The sequence below is a fragment of the Zonotrichia leucophrys genome, chromosome 15 (assembly GCF_028769735.1).
Source record: "Zonotrichia leucophrys gambelii isolate GWCS_2022_RI chromosome 15, RI_Zleu_2.0, whole genome shotgun sequence".
In the NCBI taxonomy this organism is placed as follows: domain Eukaryota; kingdom Metazoa; phylum Chordata; class Aves; order Passeriformes; family Passerellidae; genus Zonotrichia; species Zonotrichia leucophrys.
Window position 1 is genome coordinate 7,173,793 of NC_088185.1, and position 14,397 is coordinate 7,188,189.

Below are 14,397 nucleotides of genomic sequence, written 5' to 3' on the forward strand. Positions count from 1 at the left end.
GGGGCTTGCATATCTCACAGGGGCCTAAGGTTGTGTGCCCAAATAACAGCTCTCATTTCTGAGACCATCCTGTTAGGTCTCTGTGTTTTAAATTGCCTGGTTACAACATCCAGCTTTGCAACATTCCATCATCCTCCTTGCAGTCTAGAGTTTTCCCTGATTTAGGACATTAACTGTAAATCTCACAGGAACATGCAAGTATTGATCACTGATAACAAATTTGATTAATCAGGGTGGTTTTTTTTTTCCTTTAGGAGTCTCAGGATTGGCTTCTCTGAACATTATTTCTTTTACTACAAGTTAGGAGGAAAACAGTGCAATAAATAATTTCTACAACACAGTGAGAAGAACCTGTGCACTGACTGTGTATAGAAGGGGCTGTAATACCTTATTAACTAACTCTGTCTCTCTTTCCTCTCTCTTGTAGCTGATTCTTCTTGAGGCTGCTCTCCTGCTTTGTCTGTCCTGTTCTGTTCTTAGTGGGTGATGTCCCAGCAGCTCTAACCCTCAGACTTCAGCACCTCTCTAGGTGTGTATGGCTCAGTTTTCTCTGCATGCTTTCTGGTGTCGCATGGAGGGCAACACTCATGTTATGCTGCTCATCTCTCGTGGCACTTGAGGCTGAGAATGTCATTAGCATGTGTTATGCTTCAGTTCCATGGATTGTTTAAGCCCCATTTTTGCTTTTATTCTGCTGGCTTTCTTCCCTGGAGAAGCACAAAGCTGCTGTTTCCATGCACACTCACAGGCCTTCGTGTTTGCTCCTACAGCTGAGCAGCTCTATGAACGAGCTTCCTGATGCTCATGGAAACATCTCCTGCCAGCAGGACTGACAGACTTGGACTGGTCTTGGATAGAGCAGTAGTGGGGCAGCTGAGTTCAGCATCCAGATGAGAGGGATCCCTGTGAGCCCCTTCCCCTGCAGCTGGGAGCAGCCTGAGCTGTGCCGTGCCGCTGGCAGAGGACACTGCGCTCTCCAGAGGCAGCTCACTCACAGACCCCATCTCCTTAGGAACACACTTGGAAGTGCAGGGGATTTGAGGTTCCCCATAACTGTTAGGATTCTGGTGCCCAAATCTCACAGAACTTGACCCCTCTTAATCTGAAGGGCTCTTCAAAAACTCTTGACTGTCAGTTCCATGCTATAATAGCAAAATTAGCATGAAGAGTTGACTCACGTTTTTTGTGGCGCGCCAAGTGACCCTTGGAGTCTTGGCAGTGTTTCCAAGAGCCTGAGACTTGGGTCTGAGCTGGGGTATTAGCAATGAGCAGGACCCCTGTTTTGGCCCTTTGCACTGGGGTGATTTTCATCCTGGGTGAGCACTGAGGTTGTATTGACTCAGAAGGGGCCTTTTGATGCATTAGTGGAACAGTCAGAATAAACACCTCCTCTGAGGCATTAGTGGAACAGTCAGAATAAACACCTCCTCTGAGGCATTAGTGGAACAGTCAGAATAAACACCTCCTCTGAGGCATTAGTGGAACAGTCAGAATAAACACCTCCTCTGAGGCATTAGTGGAACAGTCAGAATAAACACCTCCTCTGATGCATTAGTGGAACAGTCAGAATAAACACCTCCTCTGAGGCATTAGTGGAACAGTCAGAATAAACAGCTCCTCTTTGCTCTAACTCCAGTGCAGCACTAATGTATTTGGAGTCACGTAGGCAGGACAGAGAGATTTGCTGCTGTCAGCGTAGCCTTTGATACTCTGTAGGCAACTGTTTGCTGTGTTTAGAAGTGCAGCCTAAGGAATAATTTTTACCTGGCTGCTCTGGGTGTAATATTTTCATTTATTGATACCCTTTTCAATGCACTTTAATTTATTTACAAATGGTAGCAAATTGCAAGTGGCAACCTGAGTAACTGACTTGTGAGTCAGTATATTTTTCTCCTCCAGTCTAGACTGCTGATAATGTAAATTGTTGAAGCCCTGGGTTAATAATTAGGGGTGCAATCAACAGCAAGCAAGTATTTATCTGCTAATAAAACATTTGAAATGCAGAAGTCCATCTTTGTGCAACAATACTTAAAAGGCAGTTATTGGTCCTACTGCTGTTTCTGCATAGCAATTAGGATTTTTGTGGTCACTAATTGTGTATCTGAAAATTTATACAGTTTATTTTCTGCCTGTGTTTTTCTTTGCAAAGAGAAAAGAAGCATAGTATTTATGGTTATAATGAGGTTAACACTGTACTTCCTGCAGGGAGATCTCTCTAAAGATTTGTACCATTTATAGAACCCAAATTTTCTAGGTTTTCTTATGTGTGGCATCAAGGGCTTATATCTCATTAAGGATTTTCTAAACAGGATCTTTGTCACATTATCAAAATGTGACTTGAAAGTTATATACCAGCTCAGTCATCAACTTGATTTTTGTTATTAAAGCTGTAACTCCTTCTGAAGAAGGACTTCTTGATTTTTCTTGCGCTGTTGCTAATGCTTTTCCTCAGAACAGAAATTTGCATTATATGTTCTACAAGAAACCTGTTTTAAATTTAGTTACTGTCAATACCATCTTGTCATCTTCTTTCCCCTACTGGATTTACTTTTTGAAATCAGTCCACAGACATACCCAGCCTGTGGGACCCCAAAAGATGACTTTTGTGATGATTGCATGTGAGAAAGAGCAGTTTTAGCTGCAGACAGTTCCTGAAAACTGGGCCTGTGTGAGGAGCTGAATTCCTGCTCTGCAGCACCTGGAAGGAGCCTGTCTGCATTCGTTAATCCTGACTGATCCAGACTCTTCTTGGGCCTGGAATATCCCCTGTGAGGTGTATTTGGTCTGTGGCAGCCAGGCTGTTGCTCTGCTCTAGCATGAGGGCAGTGATGATCACTAACCCAGGGCTTGTCTCTAGGAATGTATGGCTAGAAATGCCACGCCAGGGATATTTCTTCCAAAATCTGACTTGTGTCCAGGTCTTTGCAGTCCCACTCTTTCACACTCCAAGGAGTCTGTGAGCAGGCCTGGAACTCCTGGGAGTAGTGACAACAAACAGAGCTGTCTCCATCTGTGCAAAAGCAGGGAAGCAAAAAAGCAGAAATGTGGAACTTGGCTGCACACAAGCCAGCTGAGGTCCAGAAAGTCTGGCTGTGTTCATGTCTGGCTGTGCCAGGGCTAAATCATGCTGAGATAGAGCAGGTGAGTCTTCCTGTGACTTCCCATGAATCATACTATCCTTTTAGAGGGTTTTGATTCTCCTTTGCAGAAACCAATGTACTCTGAAGGTTTTATAGACTTTTAATAATCTATTGGAAGGTCTCAGAAGTTGGCAGTTTGGTCTGTGTTTGACTAGTCTGTGACATCTGGAAAACCCTTTGGTGGTTTTTGGTTTTCTTTCAGAATTTCAATAGAAGTTAAATCAATGCATGAATGACAAAACTAATTTCTGCCTACTGGTCTGCAAACATGAAAAGCTCAAGCCATGGTTATAAGTAAACATTTATGAGATTAATACATGATAATCCTTACGCTGTTCCTAACATGATTTTATATTACTCTGATTCCTTTCAACAGCAACTCTCTAAGGGTTAACAATGAACACAGAGCCACTGGCAGGTTATTCCTCATGAAATCAGGGTGTATGTCATTGGATTTGGGTCTGTCACTCCTGCCCCAGTGTTTTTTTGGCCTGTTGGGTGATTTCAGCCATATTTGACAAAAGCAAGGAGACTTCAGCCTGCTTAGGAGTCCCCAACAAACTGTAAAAACATGCAGCTTAATCACTACTAATACTCCTCTTTGGGACATAACAGTATTATGACCACATTATTATGAGCTACCAAAGAATCTGCACAGGAGAGACTCCTGATAAATGTAACAGTCATGGAAAATGGATCAGTCAAGAGTGTGCATCATCTAAAGGCACTGAATGATGAATTGCGAAGCATCAGGGAGCAGGGAACTATCTGTGCTCATGGAAATCCTTGTTGATAGATGGAAAACAAAGAATCTTTGGCAGCAAATCAAGGGACAATTTCTCAGGACTTAAGTTCAGCACAGAACATGAACAGTTCTTGAAGTACAGGAGCCTGAGACAGTTCTGCCTCTGCTTGTCCCAGAGGTGCTTTAAGTAGTTTAGTAGTAGAGGGGTTTCTTGCTTAACTTTGATGAAGGATTCTGTTAGGCCATAATTTATGTTTATATTATATTGCTGATTTCATTCTCCTAGTAAAACGTTTTAAGTGGTGTTCAGGTCACAGATAGGTGGAATCAATGGGGAGTTTTACTGCATGTACCATACAGGTGAAGATAGGATTTTAAATGGGGTTGTTTCATTACCCTGCTAGGGAAGACATAAGGCAGAAGTTCTAACCCACCTCGCTGATTTCTGAGTTCTTTTTCTGCATTGAAAGACAAGCAGTCCTGTGTGTTTTCCATGGAAGATGTTTGCTTTTTCATTTGCATTATTAGCATGAAGGACTGTTTCATTGACTGAAATCATCAAGCATTTCAACTGCAATTGCAGTTAAAAATGTTTTCTGCATTTAAAAATGTTTTCCATGTTACAGTGTGCTGCTATAATTTAAGTATGAAAGCTAATTTCAGCTACTGTCTGTTAAGTTTGGGGAGGTGTGGAAAAAATAGACACAACTGTGTTCTTCTACCATGAAGTTTCTGTCCTTAATAATGTTAAACTTCTCACCAATGCTGTTAAAGACAGAAATTCCAGGTGTCTGTAGTGAGAATGTTCCTCTTTCCCTCTACAACCATATATTTTTTTATGTATTTCTTTAAAGTACATTATTATTTGCACAGTGAAATTAGCTCTGCAAGAGGGATGAAAACCCTTGTCAGAGCAGTTTTAGCAAAACGATCAAAGGAATTAAATACAAATTCTCTCAAAGGTGAGCATATTTTTTTTTCTATTTTGAACAGGGAAGTCTTAGATTAATTACTTTTAATTTAAAATCAGATCAATGGATGGAAAGATGGATGCTTTTCAAAGAGCACTGCAGTTTGCTGCTTAGAGTGATCGGTATTTTAGCAAGGTGACTAACAATATGCATTTTTATCTTTAACCTCTGACCCGTGCCCTCCCCACCCTTTACCTAACCCTTTCCATTTGCCCTGGTCAGTTAACAGGCAGGAAGCATTTGAAAGCAGTCATGGATGACTATGATATCAGGTCTGCTGCCAGCATTTTGGCATCTGTTAAAGAGCAAGAAGCTCGTTTCGAGCGGCTCACCCGCGCACTTGAGGAGGAGCGGCGCAATGTCTCCCTGCAACTCGAGCGTGCCAATCAGCCCGCAGACCGCATGAGCATCTGCAACATTGGCAATGGTCAGCCCCTGGCAACCGCCTGGCAGCAGCTCGTACTGCAGGTAAAGCCTGCTCCTTTCACTGTCCCTGGAGCCCACCCTAGCACAGTGTCCATCCCAGACAGTCGGTGCATGGTGTGTTGTCAGCGTTTCATTGGTGTGTGCTGTGTCTGAAGCACCCACACTGCACCCCAGCTCGGGGCTATCATCAGCTGGGAGCCTTTGGAGCCTTGCCTTGGAAGCTGCTCTTGCTCCTAGCTCATGGGATACTTTTAAAAGTATGTGCATACTTGGGTGAAAGCCCTAAGAAGGGATCTTCACACCCTCCTCTAATCTATGCACTTGCTGTAAGTCTGGTGATGTGCTGGTGATTGTAAAAGAAGGCTGAATCATAATCTCCATAGCAAACAAAATTTCCATTAGAAATAGCTGGACTTTGAATAGAGGGAGCAGCATGAAAAGCAGGGATTTCCCTCCTGCAAAGCCTTATTGTTTGTGTAGGGAGGACTTCATAATTTGTTTCTCATGTGCAGTGAATTGATAGACTATTTTAATGATGCAAACTGGCTTTGTGGGTAGTTTTAGATTTCCAAATACTGTTTTGCTTGATACACGTTCTTTAACTGTTTAAATGTGCAATGACAAACTACTTACGTCTCTGAATTACTTCAGCTCTCAAACCCCTCTGACACACAAGGTAAGTCATGCAGAAGCAATAGTACCATTTGTGAAGGTCTGTTTCCTAAGAAAACATTGTTCAATTCAGAAGCAAGCTCTGGGCTATGGGGATTCCAGAAGTTGTTTCCCAGTTATACCAGACTGTTTTACAATTATACTTGCATTGAGCTGTATTGAGGCAGACTTTACCTTATATTATGGCAGCACTGCTTTTGTAGTAACAACAGCTGCCACGTTTTTTACATGAAGATGCCTGAATTTGGGATTTCATGTGACAGGAGCAGCCTGCACTGGTCAGGGTAAAAGTCTGACCATGTCTGGTAGGAGCAGCTGGGCTGGGAGAGGGGAGATGTGCTTACATATTTTTTATAGGAAAAGGACAAGTTCACCTTCACTTTTTCTGAATGACTTTGTGCAAAGTGCCTGATTAATAGCTTCAGAATGAAATTCCTTATCCACAAAACTGATGAAGCATGAGTTTTCTGCAGTGTAATAGCTTAAGGTCTAACCACTTCCAAGAAAACTTAATAAAAGAGTTTTAAGTTACTGGGGTCTACGTGACTCTTATGGAGAAACAGCCCCTCTAAGTGACCCCAGGCTGAATCTGCATAGGCTCAGCTCCCTGCCACTGGGTGAGGGGAGCTTTAATTAAATGATAATTAGCACTGAGGTTTTTAGAGTTCCTTGTATATGAAATAAATGGTTAAATAGCTAAATATGCACAATTAAGAATCAATGTAAGGTTAGTTGTGTGAATTTTCATAAAGTATTCCTCCCTGACTTAATAGAATTAAAAAGTGTTTAACTGAAGGATAAAAGCTGTACCCTCAGTCTTATGCAGAATATATAATATTTTCATCTCTGGTGTTTTGTGTTGCATTTCACAAAGCAAAAGGCTGTCTGTGCTCTGCTGTCTGTGGGGTTTGCTGACACCCTGCAGTGAAATCCCCCTCTCTGAGGCTGTTCAGTGAGCACTGGCTGAGTGCTGCAGATCACCCCAGTCAACTGCTTGGTATAAGGAATATTGCAGAATAACTCAAGTAGCAGCTTTTGGTGGTGATTATACATAATCTAGTTATTCTATGTAGAATTTGGACAAAAGAAATGAGGGTTAGCTCCATTTTATGAGAGTGACAAATAATCTTTAATGATCTTCACAACCAGGCATCAGTTTTCCATGTTGTTTGTTTGTCAAAGTGGAATCTGCCAAAGGGATTTGTTAGGGAAGTGTGTATAGTCAGGGCTTTGTAAATAGAGTCTCTCTCACAACTTCTTGTTCAATATACAATCCCACACTTACTCCCTTCTTAGAATGGAAAATTAAGTCTTTTTTTTCCCTTTTAATTTTAGACATGGAAAAGTACTAAATATGTGGGCAATGTGCCAGGAGTGTAACAGTGTTCTGAAGTTCTCAAAAGACAAAATCAAGGTCTTATGAAAATATTGATTCTAATTATTGAATCCTGGAACTCTTATTTTCATTTTAATTTTTTTTTTAAATAGCAGCTTTAAACTCGTTCCATAACAATAACTCCTTGTCCTAGACAGCCCAGTTGGCCACTTGCTGGTGAGTTCTGCCTGTTCAGTGTGAATTTCAAATACTGGAATGGAACATATGAACTCTGGTGCACTTGCTGACTTTTTCTGTGAGTGTCTATGCCATTGTGTCTTGTCTTTTCTTCTTAAAGAGAAATACCAGATCTGCAGATGAGGTCAGGGATGTGCTGTAATTGCCAAAAAGTGCATGCATAGGCTTCTTGATTTTGTGATAAGTGTGGATATTTTTTAATAAAAATTACCTTAAACTTAAAAATTACCTTTTCATGAGAGAGGTTGATTACTTGAACAATCTAAACAAATCATGAATGGTTTGTTCAGATATTAGTTAGAAATAGCAGAGATTACTCTTTAAGAGGAAGCTTTCTCAGAGTAGGGGTTTCTGGGAAGCATTGTCCCCACAATGAGAGGTCCTAAGTGTTGTTGAAATGTCTCCTGTTAATGTTAGTGAGAGTCTTTTACTCAGGTAGGGGCCAAGGTGTGCAGTTTGGCAGTGCCTGCCAAACCTCCAGGCTCTGCAGAGGTTTGTACCCGCCTGTGTTCCTGCAGGAGGCTGTGAGCAGCTCCTGCCATAGGGACAGTCCCCTTTAACCCACACAGGCCCTGGTGAATGGGGACAGAAGTGCTTTTTGTGCTTAATGTGCCTGAATGATGGGTAAATGTCACTTCTGCTCTGTGCAGCTTCCCCAGGCTTCCACTGCAGCTGCAATTAGAGTTTGTTGCTGAGTGTGCAGCCAGTGACATGAATTAGGGTGTTTCAACTGGAGAACTTTGGGAAGATAGCAGCTTTGTACATGTGTTACTGCAGATTCTGAAGGGTCAGATAAAGTGTGCTTTCAGACTAAAAACCCTCTGGACAAAAGGTCATTAGTTACACAGTGGAAAGCTTGGCATTAGTCTGGAAAATGTAACATTTAATGAAACTTTGGCCACAGATCTTTTATCACGGTAATAAAATCTCCTGAAACTCTCTGCAGGTTTTAACGTTGTTCTTGACTGTCTCTGGCCTTGAGTGGTGGGAGCCACGTGGCTGATCACTGCTGTTGAGTGTTGGAAGGGAAACTCTGGTTGTACTAAAGACACAAGAGTGGTCTGTTCATGTGTATTTGTGCTTGCTTCTCTGACTTTGGAGGTAAATCATGTACATTGGTAATTACAGTATTTCAGGCCATGGAAGTCTTGGCAGTCTTTGCCTTTTGATCAGTTTTCCAGGACAAGCACAGTCCAATAAGTTACTGGTGAGTAGCACCCATCCTGTGTCTTCTACATGCTCAAGTGTCTAGTTGATAATGTTTTTTACAAGCCTGAGAATCTTACTGCTCTTCATGTGTGAAGTATAGTTTAACCTACCTGGTTTCCATATCAGCCTTCTGCTGCTCTGCACAGGGGGAACTGAAGTTGGGCAGGAAGGAGATACAGATGTGCCCATGTGGGGTATGGGCTGTGACAGCTGACACAGAGATGCAGTATTACCACCACAAAACATAACTTACTACTAATAAAGAATACTCTTTTATATATATATGTATGTGTATACACTTTTATTAAAACATTAGACATGTGATACTTATTAAACACAAGATTATATCCTGCCTTGGTTTAAACTGGCGTGGCTCCATGGGTTTCAGAGCAGCTCTGTCAAATCTGATCATCTGGGGAGCTGAACAAGGTTTGCATTCAAAGATTGTTTCCCATCAGTATGTGGTGACAACTTCCATTCCTGTTAATGTTGCATAACCAAAATAAAGTACAGCATTCAATAAACCCCTGTTGCCAGCAAAAGCACTGTAACAATACTTGGACTTCTGTAGTGCCCTACAGGGATTTGAGAGGGGTCTTCTAAGTCAGAAAAAGGCATTATCCTCCTTCTTACAGGTAGGAAAGCTGTGGGAATTGCCAAATCTCACATGGTACAAATAACAGAAGTCAGCCTTCTACATGCTGCTGGTACAGGGTTTTATTTGTCAGATATATTGACTCTGATGTGCCTGTGAGAAGTAACATGGGTTGATCTGAGAACTCTTCACACTCACAGAATCATCCAATAATTAAAAAGTTACTGCATTTGACTATAACTGTGATTCTTTTAGGTTCCTGTTGGTGGGTTTGTTGGGATGTTCTTATATAAAAAAGTGAGCCAAATTAATAAAATTATTTTTTTCCTTCACTTTGGAAATATTATTATAGCTGTTCAAGGAAAATTAGCTTATGAAAAAAAAATACAGAATATTTTCATAGTTACAATTTGGATCATTTATATATCAGCTTATGTTCCAGAGAAATAACACCTGCTTGAAAACAAACACCCACATTTGACTTTTTTTTCTTTTTCAGGCAGGTATTTTTAAGCTATAATTAAGTACCCATATTCTTCAGTCATTTTGTTAATCTGAGGTACCTGTGACTTCTGCCAAAACAGAAGTTTTGACATTTAGTGTATTGAGGGTTATTTTCAAATAAAAGATGAACTCTAAAGCACACCAGAACACATGGTGAGAATTAAAAAAAAAAAAAATACAAGATTAGGTCAAATTGCTTTTCTAAGAAAATACCATCAAGTTAACCTTTCTGAGTCAGCCTAGGCTACAATAGCACTTCTGTCTGTATTTCATTACTTTTATTTAAGATTCTCTGCTCTACACTGACATAGTACAGACTGCCTAGAATAGATAGAGACTGTTTCCAGTGCTTTGATAGTAAGAACATGGGTGCATTAATATTGTATATAATGGTTGCTTTAATATTGTATGTATGTTTAAACATAGCTAGAAAAGAGGCAAAAATGGGTTCTGAGCTTCACTGAATCTTCACCTTGCCTTTTTTCTCTCTTGTGCATCTCATACAGAATGCAGTTCCACCTTTGTGTGTAAAGTTTCATGTAATTAGTTTGAGTTTGTAGTGCCTCTTGGCCTCCTGTGTTATATAACATATTTGTGCTCACATTAAGGGACTGACAGCATGGAAAATTCCTGTTTTTTGCCTTACAGGTAAGGTCAGGTACAGACAACAATGCTGTCAGTTCATGACAGCTCCCTGGTGTTACAGTACTATTTCCTGCTACATTGCCAAATACCAAAGAAAAAGCTCACTGGTAGTTAACCCATGCATGTTCTGCTTCTGCCAGTAGTGATAGGTAGCAAAATGTTAAAAGAACTTGCAAGGATAATCCTTATTCCTTTATAGACCCAGTGGAACCCATAGAAATGCACATTCTGCTTTGGGGTACAACCTGGTTTGGTGTCAGTCACCTCACACCCCATCTGTGGCTGCTGCTGGCCCTGCCCAGCTGCCCTCACTCTGTGATTTGGCTCTGCAGGTTCCTGGCAGTGACAGGGGCACTCGCTGCCCTCAGCCTGAGCCTGCACACTCAGCGTGAGTTACTGAGCTTCTGGGAGTGGCCTGGCTCAGGTTTCAGCTTCTGCGTATGTGCAACTATTCAAAGGCTTTGGGGGGAAGGAGGAGGGAGATTTGGGAATATGATTCCCATGGGAGAATGAGTTCTTAGATCAGAATTCAGTGTGAGCTGAGAGGTACTTACACTACCTAGGGATCCCAGCAGTTGGGACCTGCACCAGGAGCCATTACTCAGCTACTTTGCAGGGAGATGTGTTCCCATATGTCCCTGTCCCTGCCTTCTCCTGTGCTGGACATGATAATAATTGCATTTAGCTTGCAGGCTGGAACTTTGAACATCTTTTCTATGGATGTTGTCCCATGTCTGTGAAAGCATCAGCTCCTGGTTCAGAGTGAGGGCCAGGACCTTTGGCTGATAGCAGAGCAAGGGTGGAAGCTGAAGCAGGAGCTGGTGCAGGAGCTGGTGCTCCTCAGCCCAAACTCTGCAGCTGGCCTGGGGCAGTGCTGCTGCCAGAGCAGGAGCTCTCCTGGAATCACTGCAGGTGTCAACTAGAGACTTCACAGAGTGACAGTGTGGCATGTGGCACCACTGAGGAGCTCCTGTTGTTGGCCTTTCTGCTGGGATGACCCAAATTCCAAAGGAAGTCCTACAACCTGCTTCATGTATTGCAGGAGAAATTCCCTGCAGTAGCCCAAAAAAAAAAAAGGGAAAAAAAAGATTGTGCAACAGGCATATCATATGAGAGGCTCTGAAAATGGACTCAAGTGGTATTCCAGCAAGAATTTAAATTTCCTTGTTCTTCTGTTTCTTGAATTGTCTCACCCTTGTGATTATTCTTCAGTCTTCATTTAAGGCATTAGATGGTAAAAACACAGATACAAGGGAATGGGAATAATAGTATCAGTTTCAGCAACAGTTAAGAAGCTTTGACCAGCTGAATCAGAAACTGTGCAATTCTTTCCAGAAGGGATTTATTTGATAAGCAAACTACTTAAACCCCACTTAGGAGAGTTATTTGGGGCTCAGAGCTGCTGGCATGCAGCTGAATCCACTCAAAATCTGATGTGTTATCTGAGAAGTATTTGTATAAAACTTTGTCAGCAAGTCTAGTTTAAAAAGTAGATTCCAAATTATTCGATAAAAAATAAAAAGGGAACCCAGCAACTGAGAAACTGACCCTGTGTCTGCAGGAAAAATGACTTTATTTTTTGTAAGATTTGGGTTTTTTTTCAAAACTTAATTATATACCATTTTATAGCTTTACATGTGCAGGTTGAAAATATACTTCCAGCTCCAAAAATCACACCTTTGCAGAAATGTCATTTTTCTCTCTGTCATCAAAAGTACCTCACATTCACATCTCACACTTCATCTGTTAGATATGTGCTGTGCAACTCTCTGTGGGAACTGCTGAATTCCAAAGTGCCATCTAATGTTTGTCTGCAGGACAGCAGCTGCTTCACAGTAATGACGGTAATAGTGCAAGGCAATGGCCGTGTTTGCCCGAAGCATATCAAATATTTTTGCACTTTCATTTGCCTTGATGGTTCCAAGTCCCTTTGTTTAGTGTAAATTTTTATTGAATGAGGTTTTGGAAGCAATTGAAAAGCAAGGATTTTCTTACTTTGTTTGACAAGACTTGTGAAAGAATAACTTTTCACAACTGTTAGCCTTTCTGGCCTGGAGCTGTGCCAGGTTTTAATTAAAAATATTTAAATTGAATGAAAAATTCACTGTTCCATAGTAATACTCCATGATTTTACATTGCTTTACTAATAGAACTATGTTTTCTTCTAGGCGTACATGTAAGAGAAATACATTAAAATTAAATTTTGATTGCAGTGCATTCTCATTATGTAAACAGGCATCTAGGCTTTTCTTTGCATGATGTCTCTGAGTGTTACAACATCAGCAAGTATAACAGTAAGTAATTATTAAAAAAATCTTAAATAGGAACATTAAAATGTAAACATTAAAGAGTAGTATCAGGTTTAACAGGATTTTTTTAAAAAACAACTTTCTAGTCTCATTTACCATATTTGCTTCTTGATAATTAACATGAATCATCTTACATTAAAGTTGTGATTTATTTTTCATGTCCTGCTGCTTGTTTGTTTCTCAGTTTAGGCAGTAGAACATGTTTAATTGTCCTGACTTTTTAAGATTTTTAGTTGTCCTACATTTTAGTTCCCAGGCATATGACTGTATTAGTTTAGTTGGATTCTTCAGGAAGAAAGATTTTAAACCATTAGAAAATCTTTTTGTACTGTATCTCCCAATTTAATGAAAAGATTTTGTTCCTAATACGGGCCTTGATCGGTAGGGGTGCAGCGAGGCGGTTTCATCCCTGCCAGGCGCTGCCCAGGAGCTGGTCAGCCTTTGTGGGCCTCTTCCCTCACACAGACACACGTGGCTGCAGGAACTTTAAACCACCAAGCAGCCAACCTGGCAATTTCCTCTTCTCCTGAGCCTTTTGGGCTTTGGACCTGCAGGGTTCAACCTCGCTTTTAAACTCAAAAATTTTCTACAGTTCCTTTTCAGGTGTCTGCAGTGTCTGTAAGCTCTTGTGAACTAATGCTGAAAGAGCCCAACATGGATGGTGGGTTATGATGACATTGTTAAATTACTCAGTCTTTTGCTAGTTTAGGCCATCTTGTTAATGGTTCAAATTATATTCCTGCTTGCTTTGTCACAAATGTGGAGTGATTCACTGAAGTCATCAGTGTGACTGAAAACAGAATGGCCAAAGATGGCCATGGGCAGCCTGAGGCTGTGTGCCAACTGTAATTAAAGCCTTTGATTTAAATGTATGTCACAGTTTACTATTTATTTAGGTATTATGAAAAAAAAAACCAACAAAAAAACCCACAAACCAACCAAACAAAAACCAAACAAAACCTCAACAACTGCTTCTTTTTTAAGCTACTAAATTACTAGCTGGAGAGAATATTTTTTATCTGTAATTGTGGTGACTGGGAAATGCTGTGGAATAGCATCAGAGTTCATTTTTAGGACTTAATCTAAAATGCTGGCACATTTTTAGAAATGCTGGCATTTTTAGAATACTGTAGTTAAAGATTGCAAAGAACTTTAGTGTCTGTGTTTCTAACCCATCCGATTAGCTTTTCTTCCTTTTTGCAGTCTTATTTTCATATGCAACTATTTAAAATACAAGAAACCTGCTCTGGAATAAATTTCATACACAGAGACCTTAATTCTCTCTTCAGAAGGGACTGCAAAACAGCTTCAGGTTTTGGTTTGAAGAGGACAGTAATTACCATGAAAATGGGTAGATTGTGCAGACAGTTATCAGTCCGGTACATCATGGCAAACCACATTTTTGCCTTCTGAATTAGAGAATGATGCCTTAAGCTGGTACCTTCTGAGCAAGAGTTTGTAATATGCAGCATGAAATACAGCACAAATCGTCTGGAAAATCCACAAACCAAAACAAAAACTAAGAAATGAAAAATGGTTAATGCTGGGTCTTTCTTTCCTGCATTTAGTCGTTGTTTTCCTTTTCAATAACTACAGCATGAAATTATG

The 14,397-nt window shown here is 40.7% G+C and overlaps 1 protein-coding gene across 21 annotated transcripts in view; it reads left to right on the forward strand.

Moving 5' to 3' along the window:
- ARVCF (ARVCF delta catenin family member) overlaps positions 1-14,397 on the forward strand; it is a 246,792-nt gene that overhangs the window by 89,911 nt on the left and 142,484 nt on the right. For 12 of the 21 annotated variants that reach the window (XM_064727179.1, XM_064727180.1, XM_064727185.1 and 9 more), the window contains 2 exons: positions 428-529; positions 5,079-5,324. The exons of 4 other annotated variants lie outside the window; for them this stretch is intronic. In XM_064727179.1, the coding sequence (XP_064583249.1) occupies positions 5,109-5,324 (216 nt within the window). In that variant the 5' untranslated portion in view covers positions 428-529; positions 5,079-5,108. The remainder of the gene's footprint in view (positions 1-427; positions 530-5,078; positions 5,325-14,397) is intronic. 5 more of the 21 variants (XM_064727190.1, XM_064727188.1, XM_064727186.1 and 2 more) reach the window with 4 other exon arrangements.